General features: G+C 61.2%; 1 protein-coding gene across 4 annotated transcripts in view; it reads left to right on the top strand.

The window, feature by feature from the left end:
- Positions 1–19105, top strand: part of INPP5A (inositol polyphosphate-5-phosphatase A) — a 252619-nt gene that overhangs the window by 224366 nt on the left and 9148 nt on the right. For all 4 annotated transcript variants that reach the window (XM_012477499.2, XM_012477497.3, XM_012477498.1 and 1 more), the window contains exons 10-12: positions 1516–1611; positions 1752–1826; positions 9930–10003. In XM_012477499.2, coding sequence (XP_012332922.2) covers positions 1516–1611; positions 1752–1826; positions 9930–10003 — 245 coding nt within the window. The remainder of the gene's footprint in view (positions 1–1515; positions 1612–1751; positions 1827–9929; positions 10004–19105) is intronic.

The following is a 19105-nucleotide window of genomic DNA, read 5'->3' as shown; positions in this document are numbered from 1 at the left end:
GATCACTTGAGCCCAGGAGCTGGAGGTTGAAACAAGCCTTAATCCCACCACTGCGCTCCAGCCTGGATGACAGACCAAGACCCTGTCTCCAAAACAGAGAAGTTTTAATTAAAAGCCAGCTTTATTGAGGTATAATTTACACACAGACTATCCCTTCAGCCCCACCTCAGTTCCCTCCGGGCCCCGCCTCCTTGCTGCCTCTGCCTCTCCGACTTTGCCCTTTCTGGGAATTTTGTGTAAATGGAGTCTACAGTCTGTGGCCTTTCGTGTAAGGAAGCGGCTGCGCCCTCCTCCTCCTGCACCGGCTGCGCCCTCCTCCTCCTGCACCGGCGATGCTGCAGCCCGTGCCTCTGGCCGCTCCCCCACCGTGAGCACGGGCACCTCGCCTTCCGCGCCGAGCTTTCATTTGTCCCAGCGTGTGGGTCCCGCTGTTCCTTCGTCCAGTGTGGTCCTGGGCATTCTTGGGTCTTCATGGCTTCTGCCAGGCTCCGAGAGCTCAGTGCCTGCAAGGCCTCTGTGTCGGGGCCAGGGGCTCCTGGTGGAGGCCAGTCCGCCCAAGGAGGGTCTGCAGCTCTGTCCTACCTTTAGGGACTTACCCTCAGTGACCATTCCTTGCGTTGTACTGAGGTTGACAAGAGGAATTTTCAAAACAGTCCTGAAAATAATCCTTCACAGAGATCTGTACTGGCGGTCCGCCAGCCAGGACCGTGCCTCCTGGAGCAGCAGTGTGGCAGAGAGGTTGGCGCTCACTCAGCCTCCGTCCCCTCTGCTGCCCAGATGGCTGCCCCTTCTCATAGCCGCCAGGGCACTGAGCATCCGTGGGCACACCCTGACCCTGCGGCGCTCCTGCCCAGCCCTCTCCTTGGTCGTCCTGGTCGGTATGGTCCCCGGAACCCTGGCGGAACCACCGATCTCTTCTTGGGTCCTGTCCACCTGCCTCCGGGCCTCTGCCCACCCCAGCCTCTCCCCCAGGGACTGGTTTGAGCCGGTTAACACCACGAAGCAGGAGGGTGACCTCAGTCGTCCCTCCCACGTCTGCTTCACAGGATGAGCCGGTGGAGACTGTTCCCAGTCAGCCCTCCTGCAACCGTCTCCCATTGGTGCAGTCCAGCAGCTCTGGGAGTGCAGGGAGTGCAGAGACAGGAGAGCGGGCGGGAGGAGGCCAGCCAGGCGCCCCCACAGGCACCCTCCGTGCTGTTCTCAGCGCCACTGTGCCTTGGGAGCCTGCGGGGCTTGCCCTGGCTTTTGCCCCGAAGCAGCTCTGTGTGCAGCAGCAGCTCTGGGGTGGCCTCGCGGTCGCAGCTGTGCCTTGTTGGGGAGCAGCTGGCCTCAGGCCCTTCGCACATGCCAGGGTTGGCTGCGCGGGAGCGGCCCCTGACCCCCAGTGTGGAAACTGGTGTGACACTGGCTGCTGTCTGGAACCGGCCATCCCACCCACTGACGTGGGGTGTCAGGGGACGCCGCCATGGTGCCTGGGCTGCTCTGGGACTGAGCTCCGTTGCTCTCTTTCCGCAGACGCTCTGCACAAAGGCAACCATGCAGACCGTCCGGGCCGCCGACACCAACGAAGTCGTGAAGCTCATATTTCGTGAGTCGGACAATGACCGGAAGGTGAGTGGGCCTGTGACTAGGCGGGCGACACACGGGCCACGGCCGGCCCGCACGGGACTCTGCAGCCTGCCCGGGGCAGTGGAGGCTGGGGGACGAGGCTGGGGGAGCTCAGGCGCTGATGGGCCTCTCTGACCTCACAGGTTATGCTCCAGTTAGAGAAGAAGCTGTTCGACTACGTCGACCAGGAGGTCTTCCGGGACAACAATGGCACCGCGGTGAGTTCATGGCTCCACATGGCGCCCCCCCGCCGCCGTCCTGGGACAGCCACGTCCCCGTCCCTCCCGTCGCCTCTGCTTACCTGGGACCACCTGCCTCGTCCCTGCCACCTCCAGGGCTCGGTTTTGAGCCGAGTGCAAGGCGGACTGCTGGGGACACATGTTGGGTGCGTCCTACACCCCGGGCCAGGTTGGGCTGAGGCTCCCATGTCACTCCCCTGTCCACGGGCAGTGTGACGCCCACTCGGCCCATCAGCTTCAGAGCCCCTCATGTGTGCTTTGGGATGGGGAGGAAGTCCCCTTGTCTCAGGGTGGGCTGGCGGGGCTCAGGCTTCGCTCTGAAGTGGGAGAGTGAAGGGCACAGGGTCCTCACACCCCCGTGCTAGACTTGCTGTGTGGGTCTGCGTGTGAGCACATGTGTGAGCGCTAGGACGTGTATGTGCACGAGTGCGTGTCTGCATGTATGGGGGTGGGTGTGCAGCTGTGTGGCCACGAGCACATGTGTAAACCGAAGTGCGTGTCAGTGGGAACGTGCAGCTCACGCCACCGAGAACCGGCCGTGCTGCAGAGCCCGCTGTCGGCTTTGAAATCACGAGTCTTCCCTTTGCGGGATCAGTGTGGGCGAGCGCTGAGGGGCGGCCTACACGCTCTTTTTAATTTTTACTTTTGATTGTGGTCTACTTCGGTCCCCTTTTTAATGTATTTATAAATGTTTATCGATGCAGAGAACCAGGAACCATGCAGCTCCTGGCTGGGGCCCAATGTGTGGCCTGGGCTGATTGCTGTCATCGCGCCGCCATAGCCATTCCAAGCCACATGCAGTACTGTGTGCGGCGAGCCAGCATCCGAGACCTGGAACTCTGGGGATCCGCTCCTGGGCTGTCCCGAGCCAGCTGTGGTCCCCCAGCACTGCGTCAGGGCAGGCAGCTTCCGCCCTCAGGGAGCTGTCGGGTGGTGGCCGTGGGAGAGGTGAGGGGGCGCATGCAGGAGGACCCAGGCCAGGTGCAGCCGCGTTCGCATCCCGGCATCCTGGGCCAGCCGGGAGCTCTGGGGTCTGTGCCTGTGCCTCAGTTTCTCCTCGTGAGGTGTGAGGGGCTCATGGGTCAATGCATGCAGACTGCTTAGGAGAAAGCTGAGCCCTCTCAGTGCCCAACAGAGGGGCACACTCAGCCCAGCGGACACTGCCAGCCAGCCCGAGTCCCAGGCCCAGAACCTCCACTCCAGGACCGGATTCGCTGCCTCCCCGGCGTCCCCAAGACCCGTGCTCCTGTCCTCTCGGGAAGTCACTTCTGCCTTCTGCCCCTCATCAACCCAGAGCCCTAGGCTCCCATGACGCCCGCGCCTCCGCGGTGCCAGGGCCTCCTGCGCCCCGCCCCCTTGCCTGCCGCAGGAGCACACGGCCCCTTCCCCCACTGTGGTCAGGTCAGGTCTTGGTGTTCCGTCCCCACGTGGCCCCTTGGCCTGGGGAAACCTGCGGTCTCCTCCTCTTCTCTCCATCCAGGCAGACTTGGTTTCCTCCTGCTCCATCCATGGGAGGCATCGGGTACTCTCCCCTGCTCCACCACCTGCACCTGGTGGAGGCCCCCTCCTCCTCGAGCCTCCAGGGCCTGGTGGGGTGGCACAGCTCTACCTGCAGGACTCTGGGCTCCAGGGTGTTTCCTGCTGCCGGGCAGCTCCCGGGTGGCACCTCCCGGCCTCGTCAGCGGGGAGAGCCTGCAGAGCGCAGGTGTCTAGGTGAAGGCAGGTGTCTGGGTGGAGGCGGGTGCCCAGGAGGTGTCTGGGTGGAGGCGGGTGCCCAGGAGGAGTCTGGGGAGGCGGGTGCCCAGGAGGTGTCTGGGTGGAGGCGGGTGCCCAGGACGAGTCTGGGGAGGCCGGTGCCCAGGAGGAGTCTGGGGAGGCGGGTGCCCAGGAGGAGTCTGGGGAGGCGGGTGCCCAGGTGTCTGGGGAGGCCGGTGCCCAGGAGGAGTCTGGGGAGGCGGGTGCCCAGGAGGTGTCTGGGGAGGCGGGTGCCTAGAAGATGTCTGGGTGGAGACGGGTGCCCAGGAGGTGTCTGGGGAGGCCGGTGCCCAGGAGGAGTCTGGGGAGGCAGGTGCCCAGGGGTGGTCTGGGTGGAGGCAGGTGCCCAGGAGGTGTCTGGGGAGGCGGGTGCCCAGGAGGTGTCTGGGTGGAGGCGGGTGCCCAGGAGGTGTCTGGGTGGAGGCGGGTGCCCAGGAGGTGTCTGGGTGGAGGCGGGTGCCCAGGAGGAGTCTGGGTGGAGGCGGGTGCCCAGGAGGTGTCTGGGTGGAGGCGGGTGCCCAGGAGGAGTCTGGGGAGGCCGGTGCCCAGGAGGTGTCTGGGGAGGTGGGTGCCCAGGAGGGAAACAGGGCTGCCGTCCTCACAGCTGCATGGCTGCTGGAGCTTGGAGGAGGTACTTTCGGGTCCCCTAACAGAGCTGCCTTCTCAGTGCCGGGGGAGCGAGGTCTCCAGGGACTTTGCACAGGGCATGAAGAAAGTGGAGGGTCCCTTGGAGGAGGAAGCCAGGGCAGCCAAGAGGATAGAACATTCTGGAAGGAGCAAGGAGGCAGGCAAGAGGGAGGCTCCTACGGCCACAGGTGGAATGTGGGGTGCAGATCCCAGTTGGGGTGGTGTGAAGGAGTGTGTGGCGTGGAGGGGGGCGCGGCGTGGAGGGGGTTTCGGCGTGGAGGGGGGCGCAGCGTGGAGGGAGGTGCAGTGTGGAGTGGGTGTGGCGTGGAGTGGGTGTGGCATGGAGGGGCGTGGCGTCGAGTGGGTGTGGCGTGGAGGGGGCGCAGCGTGGAGGGGGACGCAGCGTGGAGTGGGTGTGGTGTGGAGGGGGCGTGGCGTGGAGGGGGCGCGGCGTGGCGTGGGCGTGGCGTGGAGGGGGCGTGGCGTGGAGGGGGCGTGGCGTGGAGTGGGTGTGGCGTGGAGGGGGGCGTGGCGTGGAGGGGGCGCGGCGTGGAGGGGGCGCGGCGTGGAGTGGGCGTGGCGTGGAGGGGGGGGCGCGGCGTGGAGTGGGTGTGGCATGGAGGGGGCGCGGCGTGGAGTCGGTGTGGTGTGGAGGGGGGCGTGGCGTGGAGGGGGCGCAGCGTGGAGTGGGTGTGGCGTGGAGGGGGGCGCGGCGTGGAGTGGGTGTGGCATGGAGGGGGGCGCGGCGTGGAGTCGGTGTGGTGTGGAGGGGGGCGTGGCGTGGAGGGGGCGCAGCGTGGAGTGGGTGTGGCGTGGAGGGGGGCGCGGCGTGGAGTGGGTGTGGCATGGAGGGGGGCGCGGCGTGGAGTCGGTGTGGTGTGGAGGGGGGCGTGGCGTGGAGTGGGCGCGGCGTGGAGGGGGTGTGGCGTGGAGGGGGGCACGGCGTGGAGGGGGCGCGGCGTGGAGGGGGTGCGTCCAGAGCATCCAGGAGTGATTGTCTTCCGTGTGGGTCCAAAGTCGTCCTCTCTCTCCGCGTTTCCACACAGAGCGCGCCCCTGCCGTCGGCAGCCACCGTGCTCTACAGTGTTCCTGCCTTTAGAAGAAAATGAAGCTGAGTATTGGAGAGAACTTTTGCATTTGATTCTGAATGAAAACGCGCAGTGGGGTGGAAGCACATTCCCGTGCGATTGTGGGCGGCCCGCTCTCCGTGTTTGTCGATCACGTCAGGAGCCCCACGCGGAAAGGCGGCCTGAGCTCGGGGGCGCCTTCCCAGGCCGTCTCTCGTGGCTTCTCCGAAGAACTGAGCGTGAGCGGAGCGGATGGCTCAGCGCTGCTGCCCTGCTACTCGGATCCTCTCTGCTCGGTGCCTGGGACGACGGCGCCCTTGGGAGCGGCCGTGGGTTCCTGCCGGCCTGGGTGCCCTCGCACCTGCCCGAGGTGCCCGCACGCCGACTCGGTCGTTGTCCCCACTGACGGAGGGTCAAGGTGGTCGGCCCGGGGAGCCCGGGAGAGAATCCCGTCTCCACAGTCCGGCCGTGAGGGCGAACGCGGTCCGCAGGATGGATGTGCCTGCGCCGGAGCAGCCCCAGTCCGTGGACCCTTCATCAAACGCCGCTCTTGTACCCGCCTGACAGAAATTTAATTCGAGCTGGCTCCTGAAAATAATTATTGTATTTTAAGAGTAGTAATCATTGGCCGGGACATGATTGAATGTGTCCATGCCTATTGACTTTTCCTATGATTTATAGCTTTGTTTAGTCGATATTCCCATCGAAATTGTATAATTAATTATAAGTGTGGCTGTCAGGGCTGCAGGATGGAGTGCCCTGGTGAGGATTTGGAGAGATTAAATTTTCCTCACCGTCCCGGGGCCGGTCTTGGGCATTTCCGCAGCGCCGGCCTCTTGGAGGGAGATGTTTTCTGTGTGTTTAGCAGCCTCGCCGGCCCCAGGTGCATTGATTTTCCGGGCCCCGTTCCTTTATCAGCGCCGGCGCCTGCCGGAGCAGTGGAAGCGTGGTGGGGACGGCTCCTGACAGATGCGTGGGATCAACCCCCGCTTTGTCACTGTCCGCACGGCCCTGCCTGCCTTCACTTTGTAATCAAGAAGAATGTGGAAGAGCATGCGAAATCGGTTATTGTGTTTGTGAAGAATCTCAGGGATACAAATTATCAATTCAACAGCAGCGCGTGCAGTTTCTAATCAGACACCTCTCCCGCCTGCTGTTTCGTTCCGGCCGCAGCAGGGGCCCTCACGCACGTCATTCTGGGGGCGACAGCCCGCATGCCAGCCACGCAGGGTGCGGCTCCCTCTGACCTCTCAGAGCCAGAGGCCGAGCAGGGACACACTGGGACCCTCCCGCCACGCGGGACCCTCCTACCACACAGCTGCCACAGTCCCTGCTTTGTGTTGTGTGCACTCGTGTGTACACATGTTTGCATGCATGTGTGGTGTGTGCATGTGTGTGCACGTGTGTACGTGTGGTGTGTGCACACGTGTATGGTGTGTGCTCATGTGTGCGCGTGGCATGTGCACTCGTGTGTGTACCTGTGTGGTGTGTGTTCTCGTGTGTGTGGTGTGTGCACTTTTGCATGTGTACGTGTGTGTGCATACAGTCGTGCCGCATAAGGTTGCTTCAGTCTACAACAGCCTACTTATGTGACTAAGGTTCGATAATCTGGCGATGGGGCTGTGAGTTTCCTCTCGCTGCGTGGTGAAGCCGTTCTGCCCTCACATGTGGCGGCCGTGGTGTAAAGGAGCCACCAGCCGTGTGAGAGTCTGGCCCAGCAGGGATGCCCAGCACGTCACACTTCAGAGTGACAGTAAACATCTGTGTTGCTGGCATCTGCGTTTCCCTCCCACACTTCTTACCGTGACTGCGATGCACTCCTTCTACTTAGTAAAAAACGTTGCCCGGAACAGCCTCGGGCTGGTCCTTCAGGAGGTACTGAGAAGGCACCGTCGTCACAGGAGATGAAGCCTTTCTGTGGGGTGCAGAGGTGGCCGAGAGGAATATCGATGACTGTCCCTGTGTGGGCCTGGGCTCACGTGTGTGTCGTTGTCTTCATTTTTATCAAAAAATGTTTTAAAATTTTAAATATAAAGAATAGGCTTAAAAAGCTTATAGAATATATGAGGATATTTTGTACAGCTGTACAATGTGTTTTAAGCTAAGTATTATTTGACAAAAGAGTCAGAAAGTTGAAAAACGTGGGTTTATAAAGAAGTTACAATAAGCTGGCCGGGCGCGGTGGCTCGTGAGGTCAAGAGATCGAGACCATCCTGGTCAACATGGTGAAACCCCGTCTCCACTAAAAACACAAAAAATTAGCTGGGCATGGTGGCGCACACCTATAGTCCCAGCTACTCGGGAGGCTGAGGCAGGAGAATTGCCTGAACCCAGGAGGCAGAGGTTGCGGTGAGCCGAGATCGCGCCATTGCACTCCAGCCTGGGTAACAAGAGCAAAACTCCGTCTCAAAAAAAAAAAAAAAAGTTACAATAAGCTAAGGTTAGCCTATGTTTCAATAAACGTTGTTACTCTCCATGCATGGTGTTTACAAACGTGTGGGATTAGGCGAGCCCTTTTTGTGGACACAGACATGGTCGTAATCATATAAAAACATGCTTGGGACCAGGCGCTGCTGGAACACGTTGGGAGGCTGAGGAGGCAGGAGGATCGCTTAAGGCCAGGAGTCTCAGACAAGCCAGGGCAATGTGGCAAGACCCCCGTCTCTACAAAAAATAAAAACTTAGTGGGTGTGGTGGCAGGCACCTGTAATCCCAGCTACTCGGGAGGCTGAGGCAGGAGAATCGCTTGAGCCCAGGAGGCAGAGGTTGCAGTGAGCTGAGATTGCACCACTGCACTCCAGCCTGAGTGACAGAGTAAGACTCCATCTAAATAAACAAATAAATAACTTGAAAACCATACTTGAGATTGTTGAAAGGTCTAGGTTAAATTGGGAGGGTTTGGTGGTGCAGAGGAGATCTTACAACCCCTGTCATTGCGTTCCTGAAATCTGGAAACATGCTGTGTTGTAGCGATCCAGGGAAGCTGTCGTCAGCATTTTGGTGAAAGCTGCTGGATGGCAGTGGCTCCTTTCCAGCTCTTGGCAGATGCTCCTGGCAGGCCGGGCTCCCAGTGTCACAGTCAGTGCCTACAGAGCTGAGAACTACGTGGCGCCTGGTGGCCGGTGGCCCTCCTGCTACCTCCTCACCTCCACGCCTGAGAAGCCAGTGGGGCCCACGCTGGGATCGGGGGATCGGCTGCCTCTCCCATGTTGGGGAGAGATGGGAGGGGAAGAGATGGCACATGTTTCTAGGCCTGTGTGTGAATGTACTGTGGGTACATGCCTGCCTCCGGACACACACACGCCTGCACACAAACACACATGTGCAGGGTTGGCCCAGAGCCCATGCTCTGCTCTGCCTTTGAGAAGGGGCGTCCCTCTCCCAAGGCCTCTGCTCCATCCCCACCCCACTGAGGAGTTGACTTGGGGCCCTTCCCAGAGTCTGTGGGCGCTGGAGGGAGGGAGTTGCTCCCTTGAATGGGACCTGGAGTCATACGCTCCTAGGACGCAGGAGGCAGCGGGGCTGTGAACGCCTGAGCCGCAGGCAGGTGGCTTAGGTAGCAGCCTGGTGGCACAGGCTCATGACTGCGTGCACGAGGCTGCTGATGGCACGTTTCAGGGATGATGGATGAGGTCCCGGGAAGAGCCGGGACGTGGTGTGATTTTGAGGGAATCCTGGCTCAACTGCATACCCTGCAGAGCTGTGGGGGTGGAATATGCCTAATGGACAGCACCCGAGAGGGTGGGCGTGGTGATGACCACTGAGGAACACGGCCATGGCCGGGCCAGACCTGCTGGGGTGACAGGGTGAGTGTGGTGACCGCTCAGGAACACGGCCGGGCCAGTCCTGCCGGGGTGACAGGGTGAGTGTGGTGACCGCTCAGGAACACGGCCGGGTCAGTCCTGCCGGGGTGACAAGGTGAGTGTGGTGACCGCTCAGGAACACGGCCGGGTCAGTCCTGCCGGGGTGACAGGGTGAGTGTGGTGACCGCTCAGGAACACGGCCGGGCCAGTCCTGCTGGGGTGACAGGGTGAGTGTGACCGCTCAGGAACACGGCCGGGCCAGTCCTGCTGGGGTGACAGGGTGAGTGTGGTGACCGCTCAGGAACACGGCTGGTCCCATCTGGGGCTTGTTTTGGAAGAGTCTCGGGGGCAAGGCCATTTGCTGCCCCCTGCATGTGGGAATGAACACTTTGCCCTCAGAATCTCATCAGTGTGCACCTTAGGGCCATTTTCCCTGACCTGCTCTCACCAAGGTGACCTTGCTTACTCTCCTCTTTACGTGACACAGTTCCTTCTGAGGGAGCTAGCCCCAGGACGAGAGCCCATGAGAGGCTGCTGTGGGGCTGCCACGGTGGCGCCCAAGGCTGTGAGCGCTTCTTTGGCGTCCCCAACGGAGAGGGTCTCTGGGTGAGCAGAGCACGTCAGGAACGGGCGGTGCAGGTCCCACTGTCTGCAGCAGAGGCAGTGGGCACCAGAGCCCGCTGGCATCACACAGCTTTCTGGTGACAGACGTGGCGGCTCTAGGAAGGGCAGATGTCACACCAAGAATCCGAGCGTCCCAGTTGCACACAGACACGCTTGCCCCCAGTGAGGAGAGCCCATGTGATTTTATTTTCTGCTCTTTCCTTTAGCTCTTGGAGTTTGACAAGGAGTTGTCTGTCTTTAAGGACAGACTGTATGAACTGGACATCTCGTTCCCACCCAGGTAAGGAACGTGCTGTTTCCTGGATGAACCTGGCCAGGAAGGCGGCGTCTTCCTCTGCCCCCTCTGGTGCATCTGCGTGTCTATGTGTGCCAGTGTGTTGGGCATGAGTGTGCATTCTGTGTGCACCGTATCTGTGTGTACACGTGTGTCTGTGTACATGTGTGCTGTGCGTACATGTGTGTGTCTGTGCACGTGTCATCTGCGTGCACGTGTTGGTGTGTGTATACGTGTTAATGTGTGCACATGTGTTGTGTCTGCACATGCATGTTGTGTTCGCATGTGCAAGTGTGTTCATGTGTGTGCACGTTTGTGTTGTGTGTGTGTTGTGTCCGTATGTGCACGTGTGTCTGCACATGTGTTGTGTTTGGGTGTGTGCACATGTGTTCTGTGTCCGTGTGTGTCCGTGCATGTGCATGTGTTTTGTGTCCATGTGTACACGTTGTGTATCCATGGGCACGTGTTGTGTCCATGTGTGCACGTGTTTGTGCATGTGTATTGTGTCCATGTGTGCACGTGTTGTCTGTGTGCACGTGGTGTGTCCGTGTGTACCTGTGCTGTATTTATGCACGTGTGTTGTGTCCATGTGTGCACACGTGTCCGTGTGTATGTTGTTTGTGTCCGTGTGTGCACGTGTGTTGTCCGTGTGTGCAAGTGTGTCTGTGTGTGCACATATGTTGTGTTCATGTGTGCAAGTGTGTGTGTCCTGCACTTGTGTGCAAACTACACCTTCTCCTGCTCTTTTTGTGGCCTGAAGAAAGCAACCATCTGAGAGTAATAAATAATTCCATTATCTTTTTTCAAAAAAGGTTTTTCCCAATATGCAACATATGGCTTTATCAAGGTTGCACGCTAGAGATTCACAGGGCCTGTGTGTTATGGATCTTTCTAGGAATATTGGGGCCTCCTAATGCAGTGTGTCCACATGGGCGTGGCTGTGTTTAAGGGGTGTGTGTGTATGTGTGCCTGGGTTTGAAGTGCAGGTGTTGCATGGGTATCCTGGTACGTGTGCAGACCTGGTGCGGATGTGCATGGGGTGAGGACTTGCATGCCCGTGCATGGGGTGTGCTTGGTGAGTGCACAGGTGTGGATCACACAGGTGTGGGAGGGTGTGTGCATGGGGTGTGCATGGTGAGTGCACAGGTGTGGATCACACAGGTGTGGGAGGGTGTGTGTATGGGGTGTGCATGGTGAGTGCACAGGTGTGGATCACACAGGTGTGGGAGGGTGTGTGCATGGGGTGTGCATGGTGAGTGCACAGGTGGATACACAGGTGTGTGCGTGTGGGGTGTGCTTGGTGAGTGCACAGGTGTGGATCACACAGGTGTGGGAGGGTGTGTGCGTGGGATGTGCATGGTGAATACAGAGGTGTGGATCACACAGGTGTATGTAGGGTGTGCATGGTGAGTGCACGTGTGGATTACACAGGTGTCGATGTGTGTGCATGTGTGGAGATGTGTGCCTGGGTGAGGGTGTGTGTGTACCTGCATGGAGATGTGTACCTTGGTGTGTGTGTGCGTGTGATGTGCCTGGGTGAGGGTGTGTGTGTGCATTTCTATGCAGATTTGCTGGCACAGAGCAGTTCTCATCGTTAGAAGCCCCAGAGGACTTCCACCGGCAGACCTGGAATTTGCCTCTCACCTGGGAACAGGGTTGGGTGCCCGAGGACCCAGCCTGGGAGAGCGTGGGGACACAGGCTTCCCTGGAGCCAGAGGCAGTGCTGAGGGCTGAGCCTGGAAAGTGACAGAGTATTTTCGTGTCCAGGGGAGGTTTTCGGACAGGTCAGAGGAGCCTCCGAAGGCAGTGGTGGCCCTGACCTCCGGCCCCTGGCTGCTTCCTGTTCTGCAGAGCCACCGAGGCTCCCTGCCAGGCACCAGTATCATCCTACAGGGGGTATGGGAAGCCCCAGGTGATCTCAGGCGCACACCCTTCCTCTTGGAGGTCTCATCCTTACCGCTTGGGTCTGAAGTCTGACTGCTGGGCACACAGGCCCTCAGAGAGCCCCTCGCGCCCACTGGCATCCCAGAAAGATCGTAACACACAGGCCCTGCAGACCCCAAACCCTCAGCTTCCCCAGGACGCCCACACTGGCTGTGGGCTTGGCATTTGCCCCTGTGAGATCGGCTTCGGCTTTCCCACTGCTTCTGCCCACTGGGGGGTCCCAAGTGCCCCTGTGTGCCAAGCTGGTCCACCCGCCACCTCACACTGTACCCCCTGCAGCTCTGCTCCTGTCGGGACACATTGGTCTTCCTGCGCTTTCCCAAAGGCCGCCAGGGCTCTGAGGCCATGGGGGGCATCCTTGCCACTGCCTGGCCCCTGAAGCCTGTGTCTGCCTCAGCTCCTCAGAAGCCAGGAGCCAAGCCGCCATCTGCACCTGCTGGTCTGGCAGCGTCTCCTTCCCGCTGTGGCTCCAGGTTTTCAGAATTGTTTCATAGCTTTGCTGTCCTTTGAGTGAATGCATTCATACTGGCTGAGCGGCCGGGTGCATCTTCCGATCACTGCCACCCAGTCCCCACCCCAGTTTTGGGCGGAGATGAGCTCACTGCCTTGGAGTGGCTCAAGGACCCTTGTCAGCATTGTGGGGAAGCCCCTCCCACAGGCAGTGGGCACTCCATGGCAGAGCCTGCACCTGCTGGCCCCGGGAGGGCATGGCGTTCCTAGCTCAGAGCACCGGGAGCGTGGTCGCCTGCTGGCCCCGGGAGGGCATGGCGTTCCTAGCTCAGAGCACCGGGAGCGTGGTCGCCTGCTGGCCCCGGGAGGGCATGGCGTTCCTAGCTCAGAGCACCGGGAGCGTGGTCACCTGCTGGCCCCGGGAGGGCATGGCGTTCCTAGCTCAGAGCACCGGGAGCGTGGTCACCCGGGGCGTTGGTGTGCACACTGGCGGAGTGGCGCCCGGGAGACATGTCACTGGCAGGTGGGTCTGAAGCCCAGCAGGGTCTTCTCCTGCAAAGGTGTTTGTCACTGACCCCATGGACAAATAGAACTCTGCTCTGAATGGATTGTGACTGAGTGCAGTCTGTCATTTGAATAGCTGTCGATTTTTGCCCTTAACGGAAAGCATGGCTCTTCCTAGCACCTTCTTTAGGGACAGCCACAAAAGTGACCGGTTTCAGGTGGTCAGGAGCAGGAGGGTGAGCAGGTGGGAAGGAGGCTGGCCTCCCCATGAAAACCTCTGCCAGGCAAGACCCTGTGCTGTTAAGATGGTGCCTTCGGGCCGGGACGGCACCCGGGATGCAGCCTCCCCAAGGCCTTTAATGCCATGCAGAATTTCCACTGGTGTAATGTGTTAGATCTCCACATGTGTGCTTAGAATTACTGGGGGACAAGGGACCCGTGACAGCTGGGATGTGTCCTACCCACGCTACTCTCTGGAAACCAGGTGGCTCTGAGCAGAATCGGGGTCGGGCATCAACTTGTAGCGCTGAGCAGGTTCAGGCGGCGTCAGCTCCTGGCGCTGAGCAGGGGCGAGGATTGACTTTCTTCACCCAGCATCGATCCGCCCGGCTCTGCAGATGCCCAGGGCCCTCAGGGCAGGAAGTGTGGTCGGTGCCCCAGCAGCAGCCCTGCTGCCCCCACCCCTCCCAGTGCGGCCCTGGGCTCAGGTGGCAGCGGTTTGGACACCCCAGCGGTAGCACAGAGCCTCCGCCTTTTTACACATCCTGGCTAGAAGTGAATTTATAACTTTTAGTTTAACTTTGAGAATTAATTGTCATTAACTCTATGATGACGAGATGAAGTCTAAAGACGGCCTCTCAGCAGCCGCCCCACTGGCGAGACGCACAGCGTTTTCAGGCGCCAGCGTTTCTCACCAAACCTCACGTGGCACAGGGCCGGTGAGGGCAGCGCCTCTTCAACCCCGACACTGCAGAGTTGGACACGTCGCTCACCCCTCGAGGCCTCAGCGTCCCCCTAGGGCGGCACCGTCTCCTGGGCAGGCTGAGCCTTCAGGCCCAGGCCTGCCGACAGCGCCCGCCCCCCAGGACAGCCGCTCTGCAGCCAGAGAGCCCAGTGCTCCCAAGTCGCCGCGGTGGGGACCTGGGCGTGCCGCTGGCCATCGGGTAGCTCCTCTGGCTGCTTCTGGAATGTGAGGGGCACTGCGTTTCTTCCGCGGAGGCCATGGTGCTGCGGGTAGCCCGCTGGGGCCAGCTCTCCCTGTGTGGACGTGTGCGTGTGGAGGACGGGAACTGTCTGTCACGACCATTGCCTGGGGTTCCCGTTACACAGGAGCAAAGTGTCTGTGGACCTCTTACGGAGTGAGGAGACTACATCATTCTATTTATTAAGAAGAAAACCGGGTCCCGAGAGCCGCAGTCCGGGTGGGTTCCATCCAGTGGCCATCGCCATCCGTTCTTAAATATTAGTTCACTTTAAAAATTACAATAACAAACTCGTTACGTGATTACATAAGTAACATTTTTGTGGAAAAAAATACCTGTTTTCCAGACAAAAAATAATTAGTGAGAAGAGCGGCAGTATTTCACACGTTCCAGAAATTTGCCGAAGTTCGCCCTCATAGGTGGGGGGGGTCTGAAGCACGGCGGCCTCACACCCGCAGGCGCCGCAGCTGCCGCCCGAAGGTGGCGGGTTCCTCTCCTCCGTGCTGACGTTGAGAACGGGTGTCCCTAGGAACACAGTCACGCGTGGAGACGGTTGTTCTGCGCACAGGGATGGCACCTCCTGCCAGGGCGTGATCTGGCAGCCGCACGCACGGGTCCCCGGGAAATCCCCAGCGTGCAGGAGTCTCTGTGGTGGGGACGCCGCCAGCCTCTGGGAGGAATGCATTCTCCAGCACCCTGGGGTCTTCTTGAAAGTGGAGATTTTGTCATTGGCCGCACATGGCGTGAGCTGCCGTGGAGGCAGGCTCGTCCGCCTGCGTGAGAAAATGCCCGTCAGCCACCGAGTGACTCAACAAAGTCTGTCAATCCTTCTGGCAAAATACGGTGTCCGTGAAAATGAGCCGCTGCTTTGGCTGACGACTCAGACGCAGATGCGCTCCCTGAGAGACGAGGGCCACGTCATCCCGCCGGGCAGAGGGCTCCCTGGCGGCCCCGTCTCATCCCACCCAGGCCTGAGGCTCAACACAAGGAATCCCTTCTGCTTCACTCAGAAGCGAATAGTGCTGGCGGATTGACCCTGAGAGGCCCTGCCCAGCACGGCCCGTCCCGGCCGCTGTCTGGTTCCCACACGGGCAGCATTTGCCACATCTGTGCAACCCCGGCTCCATGAAATCAGTGAATATCGCCTTCGTGTCGTTGTGAATGTAGAGCCCCTCTTGCAGGCCGCTGCAAGGGTCCAGGGACCCACAGGGGCCACACGCCAACTCCAGAACCGGCCAAAACTTGGAAGTAGCCCCAGTGCCCACAAGGAGCGGGACCGAGACCCAGCACCGACATGGAGGCCACCGCAGCTGCCAGCAGCGAGCCTCCATCGTGCACAGCTCCGCACATGAGTCGAAAACCGGGTTGCACGGGCGGAGAGGAGGCCCTGGGACCCCACGGGAGGCTCCGCTGCAGTCCTGGAATCCCCCCCGCTGCCTTCCCCAGCAGAGGCTTCTGGGCTGGGACCAGCGCAGGGTACAGTGGCTAGTAAGCACCCACTTCCCGCATGCACTTGGCCTCGCGTGTGCCAGGAAGTGAAGTTTACTGAAATAAATGGGAAAATTTAGAAGTTCTGTCGCTACCCGTCAAAACTTTTCAGTTTTTATCGTACTGAGGCAGTCAAATGGGAAAAATCACCCCTTCCCAAAGAACGACTGACTCTCAGCAGTGGGAAGGGGTATTTTCATTGAACAAAGCGATTACTGAGCAAGATCAAGTTTTAGCTTGTGAAAAAGACAAAAATATACACCACACAGGAATGAGCTGCCCAGACAAGTCCAGCCAGAGGTCTCTCTCTCTTTAACGGACACATATATTGTAAAATTAGGGATTAGGAAGTCCCTTGCAGACTCTCTGTGGTCCGTAATTTATGTTCTTCTGTCTTTAGATGTGTATTTATAGTGTAATAATTATCTAGCAAAACGAGCTCTACTGCCTGCAAGCTGGCTGCTCAGGAGGGGGCGAGGCCGCCCGTCCGCCTGGTGGTCAGGAACCCTGGCAGACTGTGGGACCTGCCAAGGGCCCTGGTCACCCTGAGAGCTTTGTCCCTGGAGACATGGGCGAGGGAAGTGTCTGGGACAGCCTCCCCCTCTTGCCCAGCTTGGAGTGCAGTGCTGATCTTGGCTCACTGCAGCCCCATCTTGTGGACTCAAGCAATCCTCCCCCAAAGCCTCCCAAGTAGCTGGGACTACCATGTGCACCACCATGCCTGGCTAAGTTTTTCATTTTGTATAGAGATGGAGTCTCACTATGTCGTCCAAGCTGGAAACTCCTGGGCTCAAGTGAGCCTCCCGACTCAGCCTCTCAAAGTGCTGGGGTGACTGGTGTGAGCCCCGCACCCGGCCCGGCTCAGCCTCTCAGTGCTGGGGTGACAGGTGTGAGCCCCGCACCCGGCCCGGCTCAGCCTCTCAGCGCTGGGGTGACAGGTGTGAGCCCCGCACCCGGTCTGGCTCAGCCTCTCAAAGTGCTGGGGTGACAGGTGTGAGCCCCGCACCCGGCCCGGCTCAGCCTCTCAGCGCTGGGGTGACAGGTGTGAGCCCCGCACCCGGCCCGGCTCAGCCTCTCAACGCTGGGGTGACAGGTGTGAGCCCCGCACCCGGCCCGGCTCAGCCTCTCAGCGCTGGGGTGACAGGTGTGAGCCCCGCACCCGGTCCGGCTCAGCCTCTCAGCGCTGGGGTGACAGGTGTGAGCCCCGCACCCGGCCCGGCTCAGCCTCTCAGCGCTGGGGTGACAGGTGTGAGCCCCGCACCCGGCCCGGCTCAGCCTCTCAGCGCTGGGGTGACAGGTGTGAGCCCCGCACCCGGTCTGGCTCAGCCTCTCAGTGCTGGGGTGACAGGTGTGAGCCCCGCACCCGGCCCGGCTCAGCCTCTCAGCGCTGGGGTGACAGGTGTGAGCCCCGCACCCGGTCTGGCTCAGCCTCTCAAAGTGCTGGGGTGACAGGTGTGAGCCCCGCACCCGGCCCGGCTCAGCCTCTCAGCGCTGGGGTGACAGGTGTGAGCCCCGCACCCGGCCCGGCTCAGCCTCTCAACGCTGGGGTGACAGGTGTGAGCCCCGCACCCGGCCCGGCTCAGCCTCTCAGCGCTGGGGTGACAGGTGTGAGCCCCGCACCCGGTCCGGCTCAGCCTCTCAGCGCTGGGGTGACAGGTGTGAGCCCCGCACCCGGCCCGGCTCAGCCTCTCAGCGCTGGGGTGACAGGTGTGAGCCCCGCACCCGGCCCGGCTCAGCCTCTCAGCGCTGGGGTGACAGGTGTGAGCCCCGCACCCGGTCTGGCTCAGCCTCTCAGTGCTGGGGTGACAGGTGTGAGCCCCGCACCCGGCCCGGCTCAGCCTCTCAGCGCTGGGGTGACAGGTGTGAGCCCCGCACCCGGTCTGGCTCAGCCTCTCAGCGCTGGGGTGACAGGTGTGAGCCCCGCACCCGGCCCGGCTCAGCCTCTCAGTGCTGGGGTGACAGGTGTGAGCCCCGCACCCGGCCCGGCTCAGCCTCTCAGCGCTGGGGTGACAGGTGTGAGCCCCGCACCCGGCCCGGCTCAGCCTCTCAGCGCTGGGGTGACAGGTGTGAGCCCCGCACCCGGCCCGGCTCAGCCTCTCAGCGCTGGGGTGACAGGTGTGAGCCCCGCACCCGGCCCGGCTCAGCCTCTCAGCGCTGGGGTGACTGGTGTGAGCCCCGCACCCGGCCCGGCTCAGCCTCTCAGTGCTGGGGTGACTGGTGTGAGCCCCGCACCCGGCCCGGCTCAGCCTCTCAAAGTGCTGGGGTGACAGGTGTGAGCCCCGCACCCGGTCTGGCTCAGCCTCTCAAAGTGCTGGGGTGACAGGTGTGAGCCCCGCACCCGGCCCGGCTCAGCCTCTCAGCGCTGGGGTGACAGGTGTGAGCCCCGCACCCGGCCCGGCTCAGCCTCTCAGCGCTGGGGTGACAGGTGTGAGCCCCGCACCCGGCCCGGCTCAGCCTCTCAGCGCTGGGGTGACAGGTGTGAGCCCCGCACCCGGCCCGGCTCAGCCTCTCAGCGCTGGGGTGACAGGTGTGAGCCCCGCACCCGGCCCGGCTCAGCCTCTCAGCGCTGGGGTGACAGGTGTGAGCCCCGCACCCGGCCCGGCTCAGCCTCTCAGTGCTGGGGTGACAGGTGTGAGCCCCGCACCCGGCCCGGCTCAGCCTCTCAGCGCTGGGGTGACAGGTGTGAGCCCCGCACCCGGCCCGGCTCAGCCTCTCAGTGCTGGGGTGACAGGTGTGAGCCCCGCACCCGGCCTGGCTCAGCCTCTCAGCGCTGGGGTGACAGGTGTGAGCCCCGCACCCGGCCTGGCTCAGCCTCTCAGCGCTGGGGTGACAGGTGTGAGCCCCGCACCCGGCCCCACCTAGACCCTCTGGGAAGACGCCTGTGCTTCATTCTCCCCTCGGTAGCTTCAGTGTTGCCTCAGCTGTAACTGGTTGATTCCTTTTCTTTGGTCTCGGGGCTTTTTCCTCTTTCAGGGATTTCCGTGGAGCTGCTGTGTTTGGAAGTAGGTATCTGAAGCTGCCGTTGCGGTGGCGCCCGCAGGCTGCACGGGACACAGGGCGGCTCTGATGCGGCGCTGACGGTGACGGGCCTGTGTCAGAGCTGTTCTCTCTGTGCTGCGCTAAACCCTCCTGCTTCTCATAGACAAGAGCGGCATGATGACTGGTCAACATTCTTCCAGGCGGGAGTCGGAGGAGGGGCTTTCGCCCTGACGCCCGCCTGGATAAGTGGGGCTGTGCTCCCGCTCCTTCCTCTGAGCGTGGCTTGGGAGCTGGTGTGAACTATGGCTTCTTTGCTTGCGGTTCTGGGCGTCCAGCACGGTGGCAAAGCTGTGGCTCCAACCAGCGCGCCTTCGGGGGCTTTCCCAGGCCTGCTGGTCTCCCCGCTGCCATCAGCCCTGCCCCGAGACCGCGACGTAACCAGGCTTTGTTCTCTGCCTGCTGTCAGCTCTGGGACCAGTGGCAACCCTACCCGCCCAGGCCTGCCTGCTCAGGCCCTAAAGCTGGGCCTTGTCAGCAGGGC

This window comes from Aotus nancymaae, unplaced genomic scaffold (genome assembly GCF_030222135.1).
Source record: "Aotus nancymaae isolate 86718 unplaced genomic scaffold, 86718_ANA_hifiasm-v0.15.2.pri h1tg000193l, whole genome shotgun sequence".
Lineage (NCBI taxonomy): Eukaryota > Metazoa > Chordata > Mammalia > Primates > Aotidae > Aotus > Aotus nancymaae.
The sequence above is the reverse complement of the archived record's forward strand: the minus strand, read 5'-3'. Positions and strand labels throughout refer to the sequence as shown.